General features: G+C 38.8%; 1 protein-coding gene across 3 annotated transcripts in view; it reads left to right on the forward strand.

The window, feature by feature from the left end:
• ACVR2A (activin A receptor type 2A) overlaps positions 1–27,597 on the forward strand; it is a 110,022-nt gene that overhangs the window by 50,439 nt on the left and 31,986 nt on the right. For 2 of the 3 annotated variants that reach the window (XM_074967311.1, XM_074967314.1), the window contains 6 exons: positions 1,422–1,629; positions 5,412–5,521; positions 8,849–9,003; positions 20,193–20,216; positions 25,592–25,735; positions 27,221–27,364. In XM_074967311.1, coding sequence (XP_074823412.1) covers positions 1,422–1,629; positions 5,412–5,521; positions 8,849–9,003; positions 20,193–20,216; positions 25,592–25,735; positions 27,221–27,364 — 785 coding nt within the window. The remainder of the gene's footprint in view (positions 1–1,421; positions 1,630–5,411; positions 5,522–8,848; positions 9,004–20,192; positions 20,217–25,591; positions 25,736–27,220; positions 27,365–27,597) is intronic. The other variant, XM_074967313.1, reaches the window with a different exon arrangement.

The raw sequence follows: 27,597 nt of genomic DNA on the forward strand, positions 1-27,597 counted from the left end.
GGGTTAGAAACTTTTTTTAAGAGCTGAGCTAATGAAGTAATCACATGACCCTAGGAGATGGAGGGGGTGATTTTAGGCAAAAGCCTAAAGTACCTATACTTTAATCCAGGGGTGGGCAAACTTTTTTGGCCTGAGGGCCACATCAGATTTCCAAAATCGCATGGAGGGCTGGTTAGGAGAAGCTGTGTCTCCTCAAACAGCCAGGCCTGGCCCGGCCCCCGCCTCCTATCCAACCCTCCCCGCCCCCCTCCCCCCCGCTTCTCGCCCACTGATGCCGCCCCCCCCTCCTCCGGGACTCCTACCCCACCACCACCATCCCGCTCCCTGACCACCCCTGGAACTCCCACCCCTGACTGCCCCCTGCCACTCCATCCAACCCCCCCCCCATTCCTGACTTGACCCCCGGAACTCCTGCCCCATCCAACCACCCCTTCTCCCTGTCCCCTGACTTCCCCCGCCACCCCATCCAACTCCTCCTCTCCTTCTTGACACCCTCCTGTTCCCTGCCCTCTGACCGCCCCGACCCGTATCTACATACCCCCTGCCCCCTTACCGCGCTGCCTGGAGCACCAGGTCAGGCTGTGGTTCTGCAACTGCGTCGCCCGGCCACCCAGAGCTTTGCGCCAGCGGCTTGGTGCGCTGAGGCTGCAGGGGAGGGGGAACAACATTGGAGGGGCCAGGGACTAGCCTTCCGGGCCAGGAGCTCAGGGGCTGGGCAGGAGGGTCATAGTTTGCCCACCTCTTCTTTAATCCCTCCCTTGACAGAGCAGAATGATGTAAAGGGTGCTCATTGTGAAGTGTCTGTCTGCATTTAGTGGTCAGTGTTAAAGTTGACTACCTCAGAGAGGGGGTGTGGGTGAAACTGAATAGCCATTTGGTCTTAGCTTGATTTGAATAATTTTAAGATTAAATGAATTGCCGTCATTTTCTTTACATGTGATGCAACACAACATAAGACAAAGAAGTGAGGCAGCCTTTGAAAACTGGGTAAATTCTGCTAACTAATGCTGCTTTGGAATTTAAGACCACCATTATTTGACTAATACTTACTGACTAAGCTCTGTCCTTTAGCCAATAAAAGCTTTGGTTACAGCCATGTAATGAGAAGCTGTGCCAAAATTTGTCCCTTATTTGGTAAGAAATATTATCCAGCCTTTCTACAAATCTTGACAAGCTATGCGTTCAGGCTATATAATGAAATTTAACAGAAGACCATTTGTTTTAGCTATTGTTTTGTTTCAGCACCTGTTCAGAATGCATGCTAACTTTAAATATAAAAACAATTAATGAGAATAGAACTTGAATATTAATAATGGAATCAATATAAGGAACTTATATGGAGCCTGATTTTTAATGTTCAAATGTGCTTCAGCCTTCAGAATCCAGTGGTTTAACATTAAATTATTTTTAATTCCAAATAGGTGCCATACTAGGCAGATCGGAAACACAGGAATGCATCTACTATAATGCTAATTGGGAAAAGGATAAAACAAATCGCAGTGGCATTGAACCTTGTTATGGTGATAAAGATAAAAGACGACACTGCTTCGCTACATGGAAGAATATTTCTGGATCAATTGATATTGTGAAACAAGGTTGTTGGCTGGATGATATCAACTGTTACGATAGGTGAGAAAATTTTAACTATCTTATGTATAATGCTTTAAACTACGTTTACCAAAAAAGTGGCTAGTTAGGAGACACATTGCAGGATCCCAAACAATACGTTGTTCACTATATTTATTATAAGCCAGAATTTTTGGATTTTAGGTGCCTACAGTTCCCACTTAAATTTGTTAACAAAGCTTTTACTGTAGTTAAATACTTTATCTGGCATGTTGGAAGAATGGAGGGTGCCAGTAAGTGTTTAAAAAAAAAAAAAATTCCTGTTAACTAAGTGGGAGGGAGTTTGGGTGTGGGAGGGGTTCAGGGCTGGGGGTTAGGGCACAGGGCATGGCCTCTGGGAGGGAGTTTGGGTGCGGGAGGGTGCTCGGGTGTGGGAAGGAGTGCGGGGTGCTCACCTGGAGTGGCTTCCCACAAGTGGTGACTTGTCCCTGCTGCTCCTAGGCAGAAGCGCAACTAGGTGGCTCTGTGTGCTGTCTCCGCTCCTGCCCTGAGCACTGGTTCCGGGAATTTCTACCTAGCCACACCTCTACCCCCAGGCATTGCCCCAGGGCAGCACACACAGCCACCTAGCCATGCGTCTGCCTAGAAGCAGCAGGGACTGGTCACTGCTTGCAGGGAGCCGCCTGAAGTGAGTGCCACCCGGATCTGGCACCCCCCACCCTCTCCCGCGCACCTGCCCAGAGTCCCCTTCTGCACTCAAACGCCCTCTCAGAGCCCGTGTCCTGCACCCCCTCCCACACTGTGAACCCCTTGTGGCCGTTCCTCCACCTAGGAGCAGCAGGGACATGTCGCCGCTTCCGAGGAGCGAGGTAGGGAGCCTCCTGGCCCAACACCAACCGGACTATAAACCAGACTTTTCAATGAAGATCAGAAATACTGGTTTATAGAGCTTTCCAGTTGATAAAGTGCCAGATAACCCAGCTTGTACTGTAGTTGGACATATTTTCAGAGAGGCTGAACACTTCCATCTTCCATTGAAGTGACAAACTTTAAGCATTCATATTTTTTAAATTTTCCCTTCTAGTCCCTTAAAGTTTATTTTAAAAGTGCTGCTTATTATTGAATGATTTAAAGTAAAGTATTCAAACTAGTGCCTAAGTTATACTCCTGGGGTAGAATTTTAAAAGCATTTACTTAGAAGTCCAGCTCTCACTGGACCCTAAAGCATTATTCAGACATGTCAATATATTACTTGATTGTCAAAATTTCTGAGCACCTAGAAGCTCCCACTGAGGCTGGTGGCAGCTTCAGTGTGTTCATAATTTCTGAAATCCTGGCCTATTTTGTGTAGCTGATTGCTAGTCACAGACATGTGTAAGCAATAACACACACAACATAGTTGTATTGGGATATCAGTAGGCATTGGTTGGGTCCTAGGCCAAATGCTAAAGATTACAACAGTCTAATTGATCACTGTACTCTGAAGAATTCTTTTGAAACTACAAAATTTGTCTTTATACCAGTGTTGGGAGATGAAGGAGAAGGAAGAAAAGAATGTATTAAATTTATAGTATTGTATTCACATTACTAAAATGTTTCCAAAAAGCTTGAACAAAACCTTTTAATAAAAAAAAAAAAAGTAACTTACAAATCTTCATATCTTTGTGTAAAAAAAAAAAAAAAAAAAAAAAAAAAGTTCAACTTTCCTTGTATCAGTGGAGGAAAGTGATATTCATTATAGTCCTCTTACCTCATAAAGAGGTTTTATAGCTTTAAGTTTGTCAGTAAAATGCAGTTTAAGGAAAAGTTGTAATTCTGATTTGCGAGTTCCTCAGGAGGTAGCAAAGCATGTATAGAGTAGTTTCCCCTGTCTGACTGAAGTGTTGCTGTGCTGAAGAGAAAAAGGCAGTTTTTATGAAACCTTGTTAACGGCTGTGTACAGTATTATAGAACTGTATTTCAACCATCGCGGGGAGGTAGTTAAACTATGTTCCTTTTCCAGGGGTGAGGGAGGGGTAGGTTTACAATTTGAGATTTAATGATATTACTATCAAATTTTAAAACTTTAAGGAGGGATTTTCTGCAGTGCTTATTGTTGGCCTAATACTCACTGGAAATCCATGAGAATTTTGGCACTGATTACAAATGAGAGCAGAGCTAGAAATTTTCAAGAGTGCTTGGAAATGCCTCACTCAAAGCTACCTATGAAGATGAAAAAAGATTTTGGAAGGAGAAGTCAAAGGGTGTGGGAGCAGTGAAAAGTTGAAGAGAAGGAGGAGTAAGACTTTGTGAGTAAACAAAATTGCACTAGCATAGTTAAACTGTTACATCCCCAGGTGAATAATCTCCTCTCAGTGTAAGAGTGGCTTTTTCTTTTAAGACAGGTTTAAATTACCCCATGTGAATGTTCACGGTTTTTGTACCGGTTAGTCTTTTTTCAACAGATGAGTCAATCTTAAGGGCTTTTCTAAACATGGAGTTATTCAGGAATAGCTGTTGCACTGCAGATTCACACTGTACCTTGATCCAAATTAACTTTCAAGTGTAGACAAGCTCAAGTTAACTGGTGCAATTCCACGGATGTTGATAAGCCCTAAATTTTCTAGAGAAATAAAGGGAACTAAGGAAGTGTCTTTAAATATAATAAACACAGAAAAAAGGGTGAAGAAGTAGGAGAGAATGCTAATCTTTTTTTCTTTGTAGCATACTATACACAGCATTTAGTGAACAAAATCATCAAGATATTAAAACTTTATAAATTTTAGAAAATTTCACTCTGGTTGTTAAATAACCATTGCTTATGGTAATAGATCAATATTATCTAGTGCATTTCGGTAAACAAATAATTCTTTTTTGTCTTTGTGCCAGGACATCACTTATATTTATTATCAGAATACAAGATTTCTGAATACCGTGTTGTAATTGAAACATTATAATATCTGTTGTATATAACTTTATTAGTTGGTGAAGGACTATTGCAGTTCATTAAACTTTTAAGCTTATGGTATACCAAACGCCAAATAGTGCCAGTCAAAGAATATCAAGCAATGACTGCATTATGGCAGAAACAGTAAATTGCAATTATAATAAGCAAATCTTATATTTGTATATAAAACAGCAGCCTTCACCGATTTCTCCGACAGATTCAAACTCTTTCTAGAATTCTTCACTATTTTTTGTTCTCTGGTATAGAGACAACTTCCGTTGTCTTACCTTTCTTCTCCTGAGTTCTTAGGGGTTTTTTCTGGTGGTTTTTCCTCACCAATTTATGGCACGTCTTTTGATGTGTCATAGTGTAGATTGTTACTGCAATAAGCTCTGGCTCTGGGCAAAGTTAATGTTTGGCTGCACAGAAATTGCCTGTATTTTTCCTTTTAAAGGGTGTTTCCCCCATAAGCCTCTCACTGAGGGTTTCGTGGATAAACTCAAGGCATTCAAAGTACTCATTTTATTTATTATGCCCCATTTAAATTGGGTTCATGGATTGTTAAAACCTCCCCCAAACCAGTCCCTCCCCTTGCAAGAGGAATTTTTGAAACCCAGCTTGCTGGTGGCTTTCTTGGGATGCTAGCATGTTTGCAACTTGCAAGGTTAGGAAGAATATCTCTGTCATCAAGGTTCATCAATGCTATATTTCTGCAAATGGAAGTAGATCTGTATTGAAATATATTTTCTCATCAGAATACTATGCTAAATTGAGAACGCCATCTTAGTCTGGTGGATCACAATTTTCAAAAGTTCATTTCCAAGGTTAAATTTGTATCTAATTATGCAATTATTTGCTCTTGTACAAAGGAAGTCGGTTTTAAATGAACAAAAATGACTTTTCTGGTGCTCTCTTACAGGACTGATTGTATAGAAAAGAAAGACAGCCCTGATGTGTTCTTCTGTTGCTGTGAAGGCAACATGTGTAATGAACGTTTTTTCTATTTTCCAGAGATGGAAGTAACACAGCGTAAGTTGGTTTAACATTCTAAAGAAATGGTTTTGCAGTATTGTTCAGAATACAGTTTCTATATGTTTAGGAGAGAAGACTTTTCCAAAATATTCTGGATCGCTTCTGTTTCCCCTTTTCCAAACATACATGTGGAAGAGGTTTTTTTAGTAACTGTAGTGGTTTCAGAGTTGGTTGTATTAGTTTAAATCATTTTGATCTGGGCAATTAACTTTTTTTCAGCTTGAAATGAAAGGTCCGTGTTTTGGAACAAAACATTCAAATTGATAAAACTATTCTAAGCTAGGAGGGGGAATCTATCCTTGGCAACCTGTTCAGAAAAATCTGATCAGGAAGGCTAATTCATATTTTTTTGAAAATCTAAACAAAAATCCATTATTTTAAATCTCATTTTAGGTGTAAGTAAATGCAATTGGTTGTGTTTGAACTGGCCATGATGCCATAGCACACCCAACCTGTGCAAGTACTGCCTTACAGGTGTATACCCTGGAGTCGGTATTTACCTTCTTTGGTCTGTTTAATGTTGTAGATTATTAAAGGCACTCATTGTCATTGCTGGGCACACTTGTAATTTTAAAAAAAAAACCAAAAACCTGGAAGTCTGCTGAAAAGAACACGCAAAAGGCTACTAAGAAAACTGTCTGGAAATCTGTTTAGCCACAAACAAAACAAAAAAAAAACAGTGCATGATGTTTTTAAGTAATAACTTCAAAAATTTGCCAGGCTATTTTTCCATGCCTTCCAACTAAGGCACCTAACCTGTTAAACACTACTAGGTCTCCCTAACGACTATATCAATTTGAAAAGTATAGTAAAATGTTGTTGTTTTTTTTTTTTAATTTATATACAACTCCCCCGCACCCCCACCACCCCACCACACACACCCTGCAAAAGCATCCATTAAAAGAGTGAGATGATCTGCTTTCATCTACGTGAACACTAGTGCTGTTTTATGGGTTATCCGTAGAGTGAGTGGGTGGATAAGTAATTATTTTAAAAACATTTATTTACATTTTTTGCTTTTAAATATTTCAAATTAAGTTTGAAATTATGACAACCAAGTTAAAGACTAAACTTAATATCTATTCATTTAAATTATTCCTCTCTCACTTGGTGGTTGGGATGTGTCTTTTCTTTTGTGGAGTGGGGAGGGGGGTTAGTTCCATTCCAGGTCCTAAAACAGTACGACCTCCTAACCACAGCAATATAGCAGGATATACAGCCAAAAAATTAATTGAGCTATCACTTTGGTACTGCCACTAGTGACTCACTGCACTGTCCCCCTGCTCCCCCAAGTACAAAATATAGTAGAAATACTCTACAAACTCCCCAGACCCATGTCATCCATGTATGCCTTTTTGAAAACAGAAGACTTCATCTTGAAGTTACTAGTAAATCCTGGGATAAAGAGCTAGATCATCGTTTAAAGACATTACAGTGGTCCATTTTACTACACAATGCAAAATGTGCTTCTGTAGATTTACGCTTGTTTAATTCAAGAAGAAAATTATTTAGAATGAATTGAGTATGGCAAAGACTATAGAAGATTATTTTTCCCTTTGGATACATGCTGGCGCTATGGTAGATGGGGTGCAATTCTGCGCAGGCTATGGGAATGTCCCCTTTCTATAGAAATAAGTTGACATTAGAATTAAAATTATTTTCGGAGTTAGCAGTCAAACATAGTTTGAGAACTGCATATTAGAATATTTTGCTGCAAATTTTGGTCTCATTGGCACAGCATTCGTGTACTTGAGAGAAGTCATGATTACAAAGCAAATGATTTTACAGAGGTGGAAAAGTAAATGAATGTGCTCAGTAGGACAATGGTATTCAGACCTACCGGACAAAGAAAGGGTATTTTCTGTCACCCGGATCAGTGACGTGAATTTGAGGAAATCTTTGCTATATTAAAAAAAAACATTTAGCTAGGGAACATCTGAAGGCTCAACAGCCCATTCAAGCCTCCTTCCTCGCCTTTTTGCCTCTGCTTCCATGCTGCCTGACCCTATCTAGTCTGCATTGTTCTTCCCCATGAGTTCAAAAGTATTGATTTCCTCAGTTTTATAGTTTAAGGTTGATTAAATGGGTTTTTGCAAATGCATGTTAACACTATGCTGCATGTTACAGAAGGTAATTATACATTTATAATTTTTTGTTCCTGGAGCGTGATGTTTGTATGGAAAAGCAAAATCAATAAATACTTTTGTAAAAAGATAATGCAAATTAAATCATAAAATATTAAGCAGTACATGTTTTGCTGAGGAAGTTTTAAAGAAAGTCAAACCATTGAACTTGTGGAGGTCACATGCTTTTCCACACTCCTTAGTTACTTAAATGACACCAAAGGAAGTGCTAGGGTATACAGGCTTTCAGTGACCAGAAAGTCAGTTCAGTTAACTTATTACAGATGATAATTCCTATGTATAATAAAGTAGTTGGATTTTAAATGCAAAACATGTTAAACTTTTTTCTTAAACATCCAGCATATTTAAGATAGTTTTATTTAATTTTTTTAAAATGCTGTTTTTGTGCATTTTTAATTGTTTCCAATTTCCATGCAAATGGAGCTTGAAACAAATCACAAGTCAATTAATCATTTGATAGAAAAAGGTGACTAACTTATTTTATTTAAGGTTTTTAAAAAAAGGAAAAACTAAGAATCTGAACGCATGCATCTTAAGCTATATAATTGCTTAAATAAATGTATATAGATTAGCAAAGAGAAGCATCACAGTGTAAAGGCTTTATTTCATTCAAGTCAATGTGTTTTTTAATGGTTAGTAACTAATGAGCATCCACTTTTCTTTAGGAAAACAACTAAAAAGTACAAATGCAAAAGAAGATTACAATTAATATAAATTTAAGATTTCCTATTTGCTGATTTATATCGTGATTTAAAATTGGTGATTTAAATGAACTCTGTAAAATGGTGCCTTGTGATATAGTTCCCAAAGTTTGAGCATCCGCTGTGTGAATTTATTTTTCTTGGAATGGCAGTTTTGAGGATTTATTTTAGGAATTGCATGAATATTAAACAGTTTATGATGGATAAGAGGAAGATTTTTCAAAAGCAACAAAGGAATTTAGGAACATAAGTCCTTTCAATTGAACTTGAATTTACATGCTTTTGAAAATCTCTGATAAATCTTTAAAATCTGTATCTGGCTATTAAACTCTGTTACGTTGAATTAGGTTCCACCACTGTATTCTGCTACTTAATAAATGTGTGGGTTTCTTTTAGAACTTAATAATCAAGTTTAGACATTGGATGCGCTTGTTAAAATCTGTAATCACAGAAGATTAATTGTAACTTTTGTTCTTCAGCCACTTCCAATCCTGTTACACCTAAACCACCCTTGTTCAATACCCTGCTTTACTCGTTGGTGCCTATAATGGGAATTGCGGTGATCGTATTGTTTTCATTTTGGATGTACAGACATCATAAACTAGCATATCCTCCAGTACTTGTACCAACCCAAGTAAGTTGCTATATTGTAATCTTAATGTTTTAAATATAGTGATTCTAAAACAATGTGGTGAGGGAGAAAGAGAGGATGTTTTTAAGTGATGACTGAAATTTATCTTCCTTTGCATACCGAAGCAGGTGCTTGGTTTTTCTTACGTAAGGAAACTTATCAAAATCAAGTACTGGTAGGTTAAGCTCTAAAATTATCAGAACCTAGTCAAGATTCAGTTCACCTTTTAACATTTTTAAAAAACAGAGTATGCTTTAAAAAACAAATTTAAGTAAACATGTCCATATATCTATTTTAAACAGTAAAGACTCAATATTATGGGAAAATTGTGGGAAGTCATGTTCAAATTGTTACCTTGATGTGAATGGACTACCTACTCATCAGAGGGAATAAGGTGCTCATGATCTACTCCGGTGGGGTGGGGTGGGATGGGATGTGTGTCCGTGTGTGGTTTAAAAGTAAAAAAGGAGGATAAAAACTGGTAACTAGCAAAGCAGAGGTTATGAAAAAAAAATGAAGATTAGCTTAGACAGCAGTAAATAATTGAAGTACAGTCATTGGATTGTGTACTAGTTAGCTTGACTACTGCACAACTTGATTGACCTTCTTCCCATTTTCTCTCCTTTTGTTAAACAAGCATTTTGTGTCTTGTTTTAAATTAGTTCCAAATCCTGTAAACACTTCTGTATATGCTTTAAATGGAAAGTGTTTGAGGAACGTGATCTTGGACTGTAAGTTATGCAGGGGAGTAGGCTAGCTTTTTTTTTTTTTTTTTTTTTTTAATAAACTGTGTATAGTCCTAGCATGATGGGGCCCCAATACCTAGAGTGCCAATCGGGTACTATTAAAAATTAAGTTAATGTTAATATTACTTTATTTTAAGAGAGAGAGTGTGTGTGTGTAAGTAATATATTCTGGTCACAAAGGTGCCACCTGAGATCAGCACCTCATTGGGTATTATAAAAACAGTAAGACCGTCTCCCAGAGAGCTTACATCTCAAAAGACTGGACAGAGTGACAGAGAGGTGAAATCACTTGCCCAAGATCAAACATTGGATTGCTTTGCAGAGCTGGGAATAGAACCTGTGTCTTCTGACTCCCAGTGCAATGCCCTATCTGCTAGAATAGTGGTTCTCAAATTGTGGGTTGGGACCCCAAAGTGGGTTGCGACCCTATTCTAATGGGGTCGCCAGGGCTGGCATTAGACTTCCTGGGGCTGAAGCCAGTGCCCAAGCCCCACACCCCAGGGCTGAAGCCAAAGCCCAGGAGCTTCAGCCCTGGTGGAGGGGCTGAGGTTACAGGCCCCCTGCCTGGAGCTGAAGCCCCTGGGCTTCAGTGCCCCCCCACCCCTTGGGGCATTGGGACTTGGGCGAGCTCAAGCTTTGGTCCCCCCTTATTGTATTTCTGTTGTCAGAAGGGCGTCGCAGAGCAATTAAGTTTGAGAACCCCTGAGCTAGAATACATTGCCTCATGGGTAACATTGATTAATCTAATTGTAAAATGCACTACTTTTTGGTAAGACCTAATCAAAACTTTACATATGCTTGTGCTCTGCTGACACCACTTTCAACAGTACTAGAATTGCTACTTCTGGTGTATATATTTCTATAGATGTTAGTGGTTCACACACAGAATGAGATCTGTTGGTTTGGTTCATTATTAATAGATGTGGGGGGGAATCAGTATTTGTCAAATGAGAAATTGGGGGGGGGAACTTCTAATTCTAAAACAAGAATATTCATTTTCATACTTCAGAAAGAGTATTGCCAACAGCTCAGGATAATACCTACTGATACTTGGGCAGGTTCCATCATTGGGAACTGCTAGCATGTATCCTTCCACCCACACAGAATCTCATTGTCCTCAATGGACTCCACACAAGTTTAAAGGTCCACTCTTAGCAGAGCTCAACATAGGATCAAGGCCAGAACTGATAAGGCACTTAATGATGATTCTCAAAATCATTGCAAGAAAACAATTAGATATAATGGGTATTTGTACCAAAGCAAAAAGATACATGCCGTAACATTTAAACACCTGCTCCCTTTTTAAGTCTACCAAGCCAAATCCTTCTCCTCAGTTACATCCTCCCTAAAGACACACTTTTCTTCTACAATGCCCAAGAGAAGTGAGTCTGTGGTAATTAATAAGTAAGCCCTGACGAATGTTATAGCTCAAGCTGTCAATGAGAGTACACCTTTGTGTCGTGGACTGTCTGTTTTGTACAGCACTGGACGCAGCAATTCCAGATAGACAGTGACTATTTGCATGTAAAACTTTAAATGTTTCAAATTGATATTGCTTGAACAACCTGTCAATGCTCAATAATGACATTAGGGATTGGTGTATGATTAGGTTAAGCAACCAACACTCCAGTTTCTTATCTAAAGTGCCTGTGTATGCAAAATTTAGATGGAAATCTCATGAAAATAGAATTTATCGGAATGTTGTATTTCTTACCACTTCTAGTCTGTCTGAACCTAGAAGAACAAAGACGTACAAAATTGGGGGTTGAGGGTGAAGAAGTGGGAAAAGGCGGGTGAAACTATAGGAAGAGATAGGAAACACAGTATAGGGGAAAAAGAGAAGTAACTAAAGGATTGGAAAGTGAAAAAGGGAACAAACACAGAAAACAATTTAGGAAGACATAAGCGATAAGAAAGAAAAAGACAAGAGAAACAGAAAAAGGCGGCAAACAATATTTAAAAAAATATTACAACTTTGTTTCACAATAAACAATACCTGACTGTTTGGTTTTTAATTGGCATGCTTTTGGAGAATGCTGAAAGCCCAGGTATTTTTGTCACTCAGGTTGGTAGATGTGTCTTACCTGGTATGACCGTGTCAATGAACTATGGCGGGGTAGATGGAGGTGGCTAGAATTAAGGTTGTGTCAATGACCTTAACTTTGTTTCCAGAAGGTGTATATATGTATATAAATATAGTGGAAATGTAACGAACAGTTAGAAGAAAATTGTAATGACTGAGATTAAAGTTTTTCTCCGTAATGTTAGCAATACTTAAATTCTGAACTTTAACTCAGGTTTAACAGTTATTTTGTCTTGTCTGCTGCTGCTGTGCACAGATGTAGTAAATTGGAAAACTGGATTTGTCACTGTAAGCCTATTTCTCTTGTCAAAGTAGGCATGCTCTTACCTACTGAAATAAATATACTGTATGTTCATTTGTAGTTACCTTAGCTATCTACAACTTGATTGGCACCATAACAGTGCCAGACAAATCTCACTTCAGTTAAAATTAGGAACTTAGTACAACTTTTGATTCAGGGGTTTAATTTTGAAAATGGGTTAAAGCTTTTACCTTTTGCCTTTGGTTTTTACCTTTTGGTATTAGTATCTTACAATTAAAAGTAATATGTTTGTGGGGAGGGAAGGGAAGGAAAGGTAGCATACCTAGTACAACACTTCTTGCCCATGTTTGAGCCACTAACTCTCTTTCAATTTCTTATTAATTTTATGTGGGACTAAAATGTAATTTATTCATGGAGAGATCCCCATATACAAACTGTTTAAATATTTCATCATCTGGGTGTATTGTTTATGCTGTTAACTTCATGCCATAATGTGTGTCTGCAGTATGACCATATTAAAGCTTCTTTAGTTTTTAACTCTGATTTTCGTAACTGCTGTGCCTTTAAAATTATTTAAGTACCACAGGAATGTAGCTTTTGCTAAACTTTTGTAAAAACAAAAGCTAGAAAGGACTGGTGTGGTATGGGGGGGGGTTCTTCCTTTTTCTTTTCCCCTCTTCAATTTGCCAGTTGTCGTACTGCAAATGTATATTTATACAAGTGCTTGATCACATTGAACAGGAATTTCATTTGACACTTTAGATGAGGTGTCAGTTTAAAAATTGTTCATGTAAAATGCTTCATTTTTAGTGTGTTTAGTGCTGGTGAAAATTGCCAGAGGTATAGCTTTGGAGAGTGAAGTCCTATCCACAGAACAAGGTATAGGAAAAAATGGCAGTTATCCAAGCTTCTTTCCACTACCCTGCTAATCCCTCTGTTCTAGGGAGAATCACCTCTATAGATAACCAAATAGTTCAATCTCCATACTCATTCAATTGAGACTACTGTCAAGGATGTCAAATAATACCAGTTGTGTCTGTGGTGTGACTAGTGTCTTATCTAATAGATCTGAACGTTTTACAGCTGAATAAAATGTCAAATTTAAACTTTCTGCAATAATGTAAAACAAGTTTCTCCATTCATTTGTACTAATCCCGACTTTTAACTAGGACAATTTCATACCTTTACAGTAGCTCCAGAAAGTAAACATTGGAATTTTTTTATAGTTATGTCCAAAATAAGAACCTCCTGTCTTGGAGCATAGGGTTTATTACTTACTTTTAACTTTGTCAGAGGACATCATCTTAAAATCTAGTCATTTAAGAGTTAAAAGGGTCAAGATCCTTGGATAACTGCACCCATATGCAGTAGTGACAAGTCAGAGTAATAGGGAGGGATTTCTGACTATAGGAAGGAAGTAGTTAAGAGGTGAATTCCCCTTAAAGTTTGTACAGTAAGATTCTCTAATTTAAAAAGTGTATAACTGTTCTTTTTATTTTTGCTGAAGGACTTAGTCTAAATTATTAGACGAGACCTTGGGGCTTGTCTACATGCACATTTAGTTCACAGTAATCTGGGATATGAGTTTAGCCTGCCACAGACTAACTGTCCATGTGGACTCTGATGCTCATTAGCTATTTGTTAATGCTCTTTGATGTAGACCTCTTTGAATCGGGATTGAATCAAAGCTCTTTAACAGATTTAATAGACATGAGCAGGATCCACAAACACAGTTGGTATGTGGCAATCTAGTGAGGGTAGATTAACAACCCTGTTTGCCACAAACTAATTGTTTATGTAGAGAAACTTAGGCCTTGTCTATACTGGCAAGTTTCTGCACAGTAAAGCAGCTTTCCTGAGGTGTACTCCTTGCCAAGCCACTTAGTGCACAGAAACCGTGCAGTTGCAGGGCTGTAAAAAAAAAAAAAAAAAAACCCGATGAGAGGCGTACAGCTCTCTGCGCTGGGGCTACAGCGCCACAGTGCCAATGTAGACACCCTGGTTGATTACAGCCCTGCAATTGGTTTCTGGGAGGTGTCCCACAATGCCTGTTCTCACCTCTCTGGTCATCAGTTTGAACTCTACTGCCCTGCCCTCTGGTGACCAGCCGTCATCCCCATCCCTTAAATTACTTTGGAATTTTGGAAGTCCCCTTCCTGTTTACTCGGTGACGTGTGCAGTGGTCTCAGCACATCTTTCCAGGTGACTATGCCTGCTCCATGCGCAGGCGATCCCCTGCTTGGAACAATGCTGTGCTGCTGGACATCAACATTTGGGGAGAGGAGGCTGTCCAGTCCCAGCTGTACTCTAGCCATAAAAATTATGATACCGACGGACAGATTTCACTATGCATGACAGAAAGGGGCCATGACCAGGACACACTGCAGTGCAGGTCAAAGTGAAGGAGCTGCGGAATGCCTACCAAGGCAAACCACCACTCCGGTGCTGCGCCCATGAGTTGCCAGTTCTACAAAGAGCTGGACACAATACTCTGTGGTGACCCCATCTCCACTGCGAAGGCCACTGTGGATACTTTGGTGGTTCGTATGCCAGTCAAAAGTGGATCGAGCCAGGAGGAGAAGGAAACCTTGGACGAGGATGTGGAGGAGGAGGGGGACCCAGAGGCAGAGGATGACTCGGAGGTCAGAGATGCATGCAGCCAGGAGCTCTTCTCTACTCCAGTGGAGGCTAGCTAGTCACAGGTGTCAGAGGTTGGCAAAGTACAAACAGGAGAAGAGGCCCTGGTAAGTGGCTTTGATTTCTGGGAATCGCTGAAGCGAGTTGTTGGGCACAGGAGGGTTGCAGAAAGCAGGCTTGTGTCTGTATGATGCACGTACCACCATATGCCTAGTCTGAGCGGCGGAACAGGGTGTTGATTGACTCCCTCACTTCACGGGAATCTGCCATAGAGATCTCCACAAAACTCTCCTGGAGATACTGGGCAATCTGCTGCTGCAGGTTCTTTGGCAGAGCTGCTTTGTTTCTTGCTGTATTAAGGTTAACTTTCCCGCACCACTCTGCCGTAACAGGCAGGGGGACCATTGCTGCATACAAGCGAGCTGCATAAGGGCCAGGGTGAAAGCCACAGTCTTGGAGAAAACCCTTCCTTGATTCCCTGCTCACCCTCAGCAGCGAGATCTTCCATAATGAACACAGCCTGTGGAAAATGTGGGGACAGGAATGATTATAAGTCCCCCTGCCCCAGTGCACAGTATGGTCATGGAACACTGATTTTCTCTGCCCCTGTGGTTACTCACCATTTTGGGGGGTCTTGTGGCTCATGGCTGACCCCAGGCAAGCAGACAGTTAGTGACAGGTATGTGAGTAGTGGCTGTGTTTTTAAATCAGTGATCTGTGTGTTGCAAACAATACTGCTTCTGTTAAAGGTTGCATTTTGGCTTCACAGATATGACCCAGGGAGCCCAGCCTCCCTCTTTGTTATCGCCAGCTGAACGGCTGTGCAGAATTAGAAAGCAACCACGGAAAACTAAAGAGGACTTTTCTGCGTGATGTCATGATACGCTCTGTGGCCGAAAAAAAAAAGAATTGAAGGAGTTAGTGGAACAGTAAGAAGAGAGACCGAAAGGAGAACGTGGGGTGCCAGAACGAAGTCACGGAGCAGCTCTAAAACATTATGGAGTGGCAAGCAGATACGTGCCAGGCACTACTAGCACTGCAAACAGAGCAGCTCTGCAACTGTCCTCCTCTGCAGCCTCTGTCACAAAACTCTTTCCCATGCGCCCCTTAGACACTGCCATCACACTGTTATTAATCTCCTGGCTCCAGTCTGTACCCGCGGCATTCCATTCCTCTCCCATCACAGTCCAGCACTGCGGACTCCCAGTACGCACTGCACTCAACACCTGCCCCTCTGTAGTTCAGCCCTGCTGAAGTTCGTTACTTGCTGCACTGTACTCCAAAGGAGAAGGTTGGATATGATACCTGGACATACGCAAATCTTTAACCGTCCCAGGACCCTCCCTTCCCCCATCTCCCTCAGTTCTGATGTGTATTTTTTGTTTGTCTCTCTCCTCTGGTTTGTTGTTTTTAATAAAATAATTGTGTTGATTTGAAAGCAATCTTTATTCTATTAATTGAAAGAAAATAGAGCCCTGCAAAGCAACAGGCAGTTTTCTTAAACCTTCATAGTGCATCGTCTTCATCAATCACAATCACCTCCTAACATTACAAGCACTGCACTCCCAAGCATAGCAACAAATATTAGTGGCTTTCAGCTTCAAATTGCTGCCTCAAGGCGTCCCTGATCCTTATGGCCCCATGCTGTGCCCCTCTAACAGCCCTGGTCTCTGGCTGTTCAAATTCAGCCTCCAGGGTCTGAGCCTCAGTGGTCCAACCCTGAGTGAAGTTTTCACCCTTCCCTTCACAAATATTATGGAGAGTACAGCACGCGGCTATTAGCATAGGAATATTGTCATGGGCCAGGTCCAGCCTCTCATATAGGCAGAGCCAGCAGGCCTTTAAACCGTCATTTTGAACTTGCTCAGCCTATTGTTTAACCGCTCCTTGCTTCTGTCAAGTTGCCCGTATATGACTTCGTAAGCCACGGCATTAAGGGTAGGCAGGGTCTCCCAGGATCACAATGGGCATTTCAACTTCCCCTACAGTGATCTTCTGGTCCAGGAAGGAAGTCCCCACTTGCAGCTTCCTGAAATAGCCAGTGTTCTGAAAGATGCATGCATCATGCACCTTTCCAGACCAGCCTGGGTTAAGGTCTGTGAAACACCTATGGTGATCCACAGGCTCCTGGAAAACCAGAGAAATATCCCTTCCGATTAATGTACTCGGTGGCTAGGTGCTCTGGTGCCAGAATTGGAATATGCATGACATCTATTGCCCCTCCGCAGTTAGGGAAGCCCATTTGTGCAAAGCCATCCACAATGTCACGCATATTGCCCAGAGTCACGGTCTTTTGGAGCAGGATGCGATTAATGGCCCTGCACTCTTCCATCAACATGAGTCCAACGGTCGACTTTCCCACTCTGAACTGGTTAGTGACTGATCGGTAGCAGTCTGGAGTAGCCAGCTTCCACAGTGCACTTCTCCAACATCAGGGCAGCTCTCATTCTTGTGTCCTTGCGCCGCAGGGCTGGAGCGAGCTCATCACACAGTCCCATGAATGTGGCTTTCCTCATCTGAAAGTCCTGCAGCCACTGCTCGTCATCCCAGAAGTGCATGACAATGTGATCCCACCTCTCAGTGCTTGTTTCTTGAGCCCAAAAGCGGCTTTCCACTGTGGTAAGCATCTTCGTGAATGCCACAAGCAATCTCGTGTCATAGCTACTACACATAGCGAGATCAATGTCGAACTCCTCTTGCCTTTGTAGTTTAAGGAGTAACTCCACTGCCACTCGTGACGTGTTAGTGAGAGCCAGCAGTCTATTGGTCAACAGTGCGGGATCCACTCCTGTAGACTCAAGAGGCAGAGCGTGCATTACACAAACCATTGAAAGATGGCACCAAATGTGAACAGAAGCACAGGGAATGCTGGGATGCGAAGCAGTGCATCACGGGGAATTGTGATAGGACCAGGGATGCTCCCTGACCTCCTCTGCCTTGCTACAACTCTTAGTGGCAGACGAAGAAGAGATGCTCCATGGGATAGCTTCCTAGAGTGCACTGCTCCGAATACCGCTGCAAGTGTGAACACGCTATTGCCCAGGCAGCTGACAGTGTGAACACACAACAGCAGTTTCACTTCAGCGCTCTCTGAGTGGCAGTGTAACTCTGCCAGTGTAGACATACCCTTAGTGTTGAGTTTGTGGTTTTAATATGAGTTCATTAGGGAGGGTCTAACATTTTACAAATTCCGGTATCATGTTGCATCAGAAGAAGTTTCTGCATAATTCCTGATGTGTGTTATAAACATATGTCAAATACAAAATTGGGATTAACTGGCTAGGTATAGTTCTGCAGTAAACAGTCTGAGGGTTATAATGGATCACAAATTGAATGTGAGCCAATAGTATGATGCAGTTGTGAAAAAGGTGGTCATTCTGGGGTGTATTAACGGGAGTCTTGTATGTACAACATAGAAGGTAATTTGTGCTGTTCTGCTCTACTTAACAGTGGCCCTCAGCTGGACTACTGTGTCCCTTTCTGGGTGCCACACTTCAAGAAATATGTGGACAAATTGGCGGGAGCCCAGAGGAAAGCATCAATAAGGATAAACCATGTCAAAATCTCAGCTACGAGGAAAGTTTGTTTTTATAAAAACTGGGCATGTTAGTCTTGAGAAAAGAGTGAGTGGGGGGGGGGGGGCCAATAAGTTTTCAGCTGTGTAAAAGGACAATGACCAGTTGTTCTCCATGTCCACTGAAACTAGAACAAGAAGTCATCGGCTTATTCTGCAGCGAGGGAGATTTAGGTTAAGATATTTGGGAAAATTTTCCAACTGTAAGGATAAAGTTCTGAAACAGGCTTCCAAGACAGGTTATGGTGTCCCTGTCATTGGAGGTTTTTAAGAAGAGGCTATAAACACCTGTCCTGGATGGTCCTCCCTCAGTGAAGGGGGCAGGCCTACATGACATTTCAAAGTCCTTTCCATCTATATTTCTGGGATTCTGTGTCAGGTGGGTGCCAGGCTTTGCTTCAGGACTTCGGGGGCAAGAAAGGAGACTGCCCATTTTTCTTTTTTTTCTTAGCAAAGGGATCATCGGGAAATCAGTTGGAACTTGGTCATCCTTTCAATAGCAATAAGCCCTACTGTAGGATTCATAAGTCTGACTCCGGCTAATCTAGCCTTCAAGAAATACTTCATCTAGCTTGTTATATAGATACTGCTCAGCGTGTGCTAGGCAGTTTCCAAGCACAGTGGAAGACCTGGTCCTTGGCCCTGCAACATGTGTAATCTCAGAAGATAAAGACAGACAAAGGTTGGTGGATAGGGATAGTTGCCATTAAAAATGAGTACCCTAAGTGTTTGAATTTTGTGCAATAGCACTCGCTTATCTGATGACATGATTGATGATGCTGATGTCCAGATAAAAGGACTAATTAAGGACCCAGTCATTCAGGGCAATTAAAAACAAACCAACCAATCATGTAAGTTAACAAAGTCTCAAAATTAATGCTTAATGAGTGTAGTAGTAAACTGCAGGTGGCATGCCATTTGGATTAAGAAGGTGTGCGTGTTGGGGGGTTAACCTGGCTAAACAATCAACATTAATTTAAATCATTTTCTAAATTCCAGTAATTGAGTTCTCTGTTCCTCCTTTTTTACAAAGCTTTTCAGTGAAAAATCCATGAATAACTATTTGGACTTATTGAAAGAATCCTTAAGTATTTTCAAATGTCTTACATCTGTCAAATATTGCATTTCTAGGATCTGTTATTTAAATTGTACCCCCAGAAGTACATGTCCAAATCTTCTAAATTAGTAATACAGATCTACCATATGATGTGCTATTAAAGAAAGGTTGTTTCATTTCATACACATGGTTTTTAGTTACAATATAGCTTCTTAATTTTAGAAAATGCAACACTGCCATCTGCTGTACTCTTGTGACCACAGTGGAAAATAAGTTTTAGCAGGAATGTGAATGTTTTTCTAGTAGCATAAATCTTTCAAATTGAGTAGTGGCAAATAGACTAATTAACATAATGCTGTGTAAATATGTGGAATAATGAGCAGCTGAACAGATGAGTAACAGTTGTGAAATCCAAGTAGCATATGAAAAAAGTAGATGGTGGACTATATGTCCCATGTTTGTGCTGTAAGTTTTCTATTTCATTACTGTTTATAAAATATCTTTAGAAAAATCATTTTTTGTCAAACTGATTCTTCATATACTTTAAAAGAGCAATTCTGTGTTTAATCATAAGGTCACTTCTACGAGCATCCCGTACTACAATTATGCTTTTACCTATTTACTTTACTAACATGACATTATCAGTGACTGATTTATTATTCTAAATCAGTTAATTATCCAAGCAAAAATTGATATCCCCTTAAATATTCTTTGTAACAAATTATTGTTTTATACAAACTAATCTTCTGTGTCACTTTTCTTACAAAATGCTTTTCACCTTGTTCTTGATATAATTAGTAACTTCCTTTGCCTGTTTTTGTTTGTTTTACAAGCATGCCTTTCATATAATGATTGAGGTAAGCTGTACTGATGTGTTTTTGTGTTTTGTGGAACTTTGTGGTCATGTAATATGTTCTATTTCTTGTTGCTTTGATATAAATTAAGTTCTTTACAGTATTTTGTAGCAGTGCTCAGTAAGCATGCTGGGTCAAAATGTAAACTTACTCTCAAAATTACTAGAATTTCTTGTGCAATAGAGTTGAATGTCTGTGGAGATTGATGATGGAATACACCGCCTTTCACTTTTTAGGTTACTGGTTTGAATTCGGCATTTGAGATTTCAGAGGCTTATATGAAAGAAACGAATCACTTTAAAGTGTCTGCACATAAAACTTCATTGACAATTGGCTGTTCCTTGTTGGCAGTCATAAGAGAGTTAAGTTCTAAATTGTTGTAGATATGACCTTCACTCTCTTATAAGCGGTCTTGCTAATTCATAGTACAAGCCCATTGGAAACATGGTTTAGAGAAAATGGCACGTTGCTTTTTGCTGTTTTAAATTGCTTTCCTGCAAATTTTAAATTTGTAAAAAGTTGGTAGAGATTTCCTTCCACTTACACCACTGTTCAGCTTCAAATGAAACTCTTCAGGTTCAGAAGAAACTAAAATAGGAAACTCATTGCTATTTACCATGTATGTAATGGTTTTTCAGCATTTACAGATATTTACTAATCTTTATTGCACCTTTGCCAAGATGCAGGATTTGTTGTGTTTAAGCCATCCAAGACAGATGGCTATCCAGCCTCCTTTTGAAAACCTCCAGTGAAGGAGCATCTGCTACCTCCCTAGACGGTCTGTTCCATTGTCCTACTGTTCTTAAAGTTATGACCGCCTTCATTTTTGCAAATAAGTCATTCCTGTTGGTCAGTACCAGATCCAAAATGGATGACCCTGTACTTGTTTCTTCTGATTCAGAGAATTGTCCCCTATACATGCTAAGAACTTGCAGGACATACTGTGTTTTGCTGGAAGTCTTCCAGCAGATATCAGGGAAGTTAAAATCCCCCATTAATACTAGCTCATGTGTGTTAGCTAATCTTGTTACCTGGTTGTAGAATGCCTCATCTACTTCCTCTTCTTGATTTGGTGGTCTGTAATAGACCCCCACCATAAGATCACTACTATTCTTTTTCCTTTTTATTCTCACCCAGTGACTCTCAGTAGGTCTGCTGCTCAATTCCTCTTGGACCTTGTCACAAGTGTAAACATTCTTGACGTACAGCACAATGCGTCCTCCTTTTTTCCCATACCTATGCTTCCAGAACAAGCTATATCCTTCAGTACTGGTACTCCAACCAGGGATGTTGTCCCACCAAGCCTCTGTCTGTTTGCTTCTCTGGTGTTGCTGCTCCCTAGGTTCGCAACCATAGTCTGGTGCAGTATTTAACGCAAATTAGCTTTACAACTTATGGGGAAAGTGGAGCTTAAATTTATGAGTTTTCTGCCTCCTAGTCAGTTCATCAACATTTGTCTTCTTCTGACTAGGTTAGCCAGTCAGTTAGGCTTTTCAGAAAATTTAGAGCCCTTAAGGCTACAAAGATCTTTTGAAAAGATTATTTAGAAATAATTATGCCTGTGGCACCTAAATGGCTTGCATAAACTAGAATTAGTTGGGACTCTTCCAATGGAACATTTGTCTATTTGGAAGAAATTGATTTTTTTCAAAAAGTGAAACACTTCATGGAAATATGTAGATTTTGATGAAATTTTGCTTCAGGAAAAATGAAACAGTGTTCCATTTTGAACTTTTCAGAAAGGAAAGTTTGGATTTTTTTTTTTTGTTGAAAATTATTTTTCAAATTTTGTTTTTTTAATAAAATTCTAAATTGCAATAAAACTTTTCAGTTTTGTGAAGTCAAAACAAAACATTTTAATAGAAAACTACCACTTTTTTCAGAATTTTGTTATGTAGGAAACTGAATTTTTTTTTTCAGAATTTTTTTTTTTTAATTACAGAATTTCATGGCACAGTAAGTCCAGTTTCTGCCCTATAGAAGAATTGTGTGTTCCACTGTGAAAACAAGAAAACATTTAATTAGAAGTTTTAGTTTTTGTTGTGGAAGAAATATTCTCTGTATACTGTGATAATATAAATATCACCAACAGTGTGGAGAATACATTCTCCTGTCTGTGTACTTTCTGAAGTTTTTAAGAAGTATGTAGTATTTAGTGGTTAGGAAGTCAAGTATTGCAGTGGAATTTTTTTAATCACTATTAGTAAATGAGAAGTTTTGAACATTCACTTGCTATATGGTACAGAGTGAATTCAGAAAGTTAAATATTCTAGATTTGGAAGAGGAACGTTGTTCTAATGTCTAAACGAAGAAAGCTAGATCTGTGTGCTATTGCTCACTTTGTCACAGAGCTGCTTCTTTAATTTGGGCAACTCATTAGGGCCAAGACTTCAAAAATGGGTGCCTAAAGTTAAATGTGTAAATCCATATTTAGGCATCCATGGGAACTACTGGGTGCTCTGAACACTTGTGATAAGCCTACTAAATTGGTACAAAGATTTGGATTTACAAATAATTTCAGGCATCCATTTTGGAACAAAATGGTCTTAACCCCTCTGACTTAATTTCTACATCAGCAAAATTGGGATAACTTCTTCAAAGGTGTTTTGTAAAGGAATTTGAAATTGTATGAAAGCCATTATAGGAGTGAAATTATACTTCATTGTGTTAGTGAATTATTAGTGAGACATAATTATTTCATTTTGAATGTCTCACACAAAATTATAATGTTTAATCTTGGTGCTCTGGTTTTGTATTTTAACAGCTTTATTTTTCTAATAAGCATTTTTAAAGTATTTTAACTTAGTTTTGTTTTTAAGCATCACTCACTCCCATGTTTCTTTAAAGGTTCAGATTCTTACATGAAGGGTAACATTTACATGATTTAAGTGCTTTTGAAAATGTGTGAAAATAGGGGTGTGTGAAAATTTTACCCTTAATCTTTATTAGGGCGCTCAAATGATTAAAAAAAATCATGATTAATTGCAAAATTAAAAAAATACTCAGTTAATTGCACTTTTAATCGCACTGTTAAACAATAATACCAATTTAAATTTATTATAAATATTTTTGGATGTTTTTCTACATTTTCAATATATTGATTTCATTTACAACATAGAATACCAAGTGTACAGTGCTCACTTTATATTTTTATTACAAATATCTGCACTGTAAAAGAGATAAAAGAAATAGTATTTTTCAGTTCACCTCAGGCAAGTACTAGGCAGCGTTATCTCCTGCAAATGTAAACAGATGTGTTTGTCTTAGCGATTAGCCGAACTAGAATTAGGACTGAGTGGACTTGAAGACTGTAAAGTTTTATATTGTTTTTGAGTGCAGTTATGTTAAAAAAAAAATATTTGTAAGTTGCAGTTTGACGATAGAGATTCGACAGTACTTGTATGAGGTCTGTTGAAAAATACTATTTCTTTTGTTCAGATATTTGCACTGTAAAAAAGATAATCAAAAATTTAAAGTGAGCATGTACAGTTTGTATCTCTGTAATTGAAATGGATATATTTGAAAATGTAGAAAAACATCCAAAAATGTTTATAATAAATTTAAATTGGTATTCTCTTTGTTTAAAAGTGTGATTCAAACTGTGATTAATTGCAAATATTGTTTTAATCTAGTTAATTTGTTTTGTGTTAATCGCTTGCGTTAACTGCAATTAATTGACATTCATTAATTACATTCATTCCTTGAAAAGTATCATTTTCCTTAGTAATCATCTGGTGTTAGTTACTTACTGGGAAGAAATGTTATTCTTTTAGCACGTTTAAACTAGGACCTGGTGAAGTATTAAATTGGCATTATGTGAACAACAACTTTAGCTAACTGAAATCTGTTCATCTATAATTTTCTTCTAATTAAAATGAGGGCAAAAACATTTGTATTTTGTTTGTTCTCACAATAGTGAAGCAGATTTAAAGACTCATATTTTCTGAACAATTGTAGTTGTAACGCGTGTCTAAGGGTATTCTATACCACCCTTCATTGTAGTGTCCAAATATGGAGGTGAGGGAGACCACTTGTTATGTAAAAGTAGCAAATCACTTTCTTATCTTGCTTTTCCCCCTCCCCCATAAACAGTGCAGTAATGTCCATTAGGGAAGTAAAAATGTGTGCATTAAAAAGATTTTAAAATAGACTAAAACTCCTTTTCTACATCAGTCTGAATCTTATCTATATGATCAGTAGAGGGGGACTGGAATTAATGATCTGTAGTATCAGACACAAACTTTACAAGTGAATGGTGTATGTGTAAAGTCAAGAATAATTCTCAACATTTGACTCCAGAAAATTGGCCTCTGCCTGAAGAGTTAAATTTTCTGTTAGATCAGTGAGTGGAAAATTCTGATATGCTTGTGCAGACACAAGTAGGCCTGACATTTTCTTCAGAGTAAGGTAATGGTTTACATAAACACAGTATATTGGGAAGAAAAATAAAAACGCCCAAAGTGCTTGCCATTACCAAAAATATTGAAAATGTGCCATTTCAATTGAGGAAGGTGCATGTAGAATGAATATATATGTATATAATAAAATATGTAAGGGCTTTTATTATTTACAGTGACTGTAATAATATTTCCCAGAAAGGGAAGCTGCGCAGAGTAATCTGCTGGTTGCATAGACACCCTGAGACACTTGTCCCATTGCCTTCCTGTAGTCCTCTCAACTTCTTTTGTGTTTGAAAAAGATTGGTTTGGTTTCCCTTTGGAGCTCACCAGCACTACTCCTTCAGTTGGAGAAAATACTGTTGAGTGTGACATGAGACACTGCCTCTTCTCTAAACGTTAAATATTCTGCAACACTGTTTGCTAACTTCATGAGAAAGAGAAATGGAATGGTAGTCGAACCTAGGTCTTCTTTATGGCTATGTAGAGTACAACAAAGTGAGCAGGCAAGTTGAATCTTCAGTCATCTTCTAGTTAGTGACAGAAATACATTTGGTCTAGTTTGCATTTTACTTACACACACACACACACACACACACACACACACACACACACACACACACACACACACACACACACACACACACACACACACACTTCTCTGCTCTGCTATTGTAAAAATACTTGAAATTCTATCATAATTAAAGCTTGATTTTCATTCTCTTTAGTGCCTTTCTGCCTTCATATCTCAGAAGACTAAATATTAGAAATATGTTAGGTTTCTATTTGTGTCTTAATTCTCAGTGTGTCTGACGGAGTCCTGTTTCCTTCCTGTAAAGAAGGGTTAAAGATTGTTTTGTTTTCGGCAGAATTTGACACCAAATGTTTTTCAATATAATTGTCTTTATGTTCCTAATACTGTCATCCTAGATCTCACACAGAATATCTAGATTTCAATTATACACTTCTATCTGTTTTCAGGACCCTGGCCCACCACCACCTTCACCCTTGATGGGTCTGAAGCCTCTGCAGTTGTTAGAGATCAAAGCTAGGGGAAGATTTGGTTGTGTATGGAAAGCTCAGTTGCTAAATGAGTATGTTGCTGTCAAAATATTCCCAATTCAGGTATGTAAACGTTCTTATTGTCCTATGGTAATTTAAAATCTCAATATACAAAGCAGACTTTTCTGTATACAATAGGAAGTTGTCATCTCCCCAAACGTCAGTAACTGTAAAAAAAATTAAGTTCTCAAATAAAGGAAATGTTTGCAGCTCAAAAGTGAACAAAGCAGATGATGGCATATCTTTTAATTGAACTAAAAATAAGTTACAATTAAATGCAAAATACGTGCTCTAATTCAACATTGGGGAAATGGAGTTAAAAGTTAAGAAATTCAAAAGAGAGGTTCTGGTCCTGCAAACTCTTAGGCATATGAGTAATTTTAAGCACTTTACTAGTCCCATTGCACCTGCTGTCCATCCTCCTACTGGTTTAAGTAGTATTTTGCTGTTAGGTACTGAAAAAATGTGTCCCGACTAAGGAGATTTTTTGCTAATTCTGTCTAAATTTTGTGGTGGTCATAATGAATGGCAATTGTTAGAAGAAATAGGTATCCTGAAAGAGATCCCAGTAAAGTGGCTGTTCCAGTTAGGCATGTCTCCATTAAGTGAAGTATACTGCAGTACTGGAAATGTTGAGCTGTTGTTAAATTGTTAGAAGTGCAGTCTCACTGGAAGTATTATAAAGTATTATAAAGCTGTAGCTCACGAAAGCTTATGCTCAAATAAATTTGTTAGTCTCTAAGGTGCCACAAGTCCTCCTTTTCTTTTTGTTAATCTGAGTGTTACAGTACTTAAAAATACACTTTACCAGTTAAGGAGGGGTGAGTTGTACTTATATTTTCTAATGGGTAGATCCATATTGACTTGCTGATAAACACATCTATAGATATAATCTTTCTCTAGTAGGAATTTCTCACACCAAAATAAAATCCATTACACCTGGAACTCTACTTAACTCAATTTAATGAAGAAAAAGCTGTTCCCACTCTTTAAAATTATATAATAATCTTATTAAAACTTCTATTGAGCATAATTTTTGAGCAATGATCTTCAGCATCAGTGTAGTTAATATTGCTAGCATTATCAAGAGCCAAACATTATATCTGGTGGGCAATATGCAAACACTTCACTCAGCTAACAGTGCCCCAGACCTGACCTCTAGCTTCTCTGCTATTCCAATGTGTGGTATCTATGGAGATTCACGTTGGTGCCAACCTGCATAGTACTGTTGCAATGAACAGATTTCCATGGGAAACTACCAAATACAGTTTCCTTGTAACTTATATAGGTACATTAAGATTTATCCTGTACTTATATGCATTTTTAAAATCAATCCAGTCCGTCAATATTAATATTTTGGAATGTGCCTTTCTTTCCATTGATTCAAATTTATACGAGGTCAGAACAGATTTTAATCTGTTATAGAAGGTCAGTTCACTTTTCACAATGAATTACAGCAGCTAACTTGTGACTTGTAGAAGAGAGGGTTTTTTTTTTTCCCATCAGAATATAGTAAGTGTACTAACTTAATATCTGTGCTTGATTAAGGACAAACAGTCATGGCAAAATGAGTATGAAATTTACAGCTTGCCTGGAATGAAGCATGAAAATATCTTACAATTCATTGGTGCAGAGAAACGAGGCACCAGCATTGATGTAGATCTATGGTTAATTACAGCATTTCATGAAAAGGTATGGTCAGTTTTGACAACAAATAATGTTGTTTTATCTATTTAGTTTCATTGTAATTTTATTAAAATCCTGTAGCCTATGAACAAGCTTAAAGACAGGAAGGCTGTGTAATTGTAATTTGGAATTCCAGCCAATTTTAAAAAAGAATTGAAAGTAGTTTCACTTACCCACCAAGTCCTCCCCTGTTTTTGTAACTTCAGAGATCATTATTCTCCTCTCACCCTCTTCCCCGT

This window comes from Natator depressus, chromosome 11 (genome assembly GCF_965152275.1).
Source record: "Natator depressus isolate rNatDep1 chromosome 11, rNatDep2.hap1, whole genome shotgun sequence".
Lineage (NCBI taxonomy): Eukaryota > Metazoa > Chordata > Testudines > Cheloniidae > Natator > Natator depressus.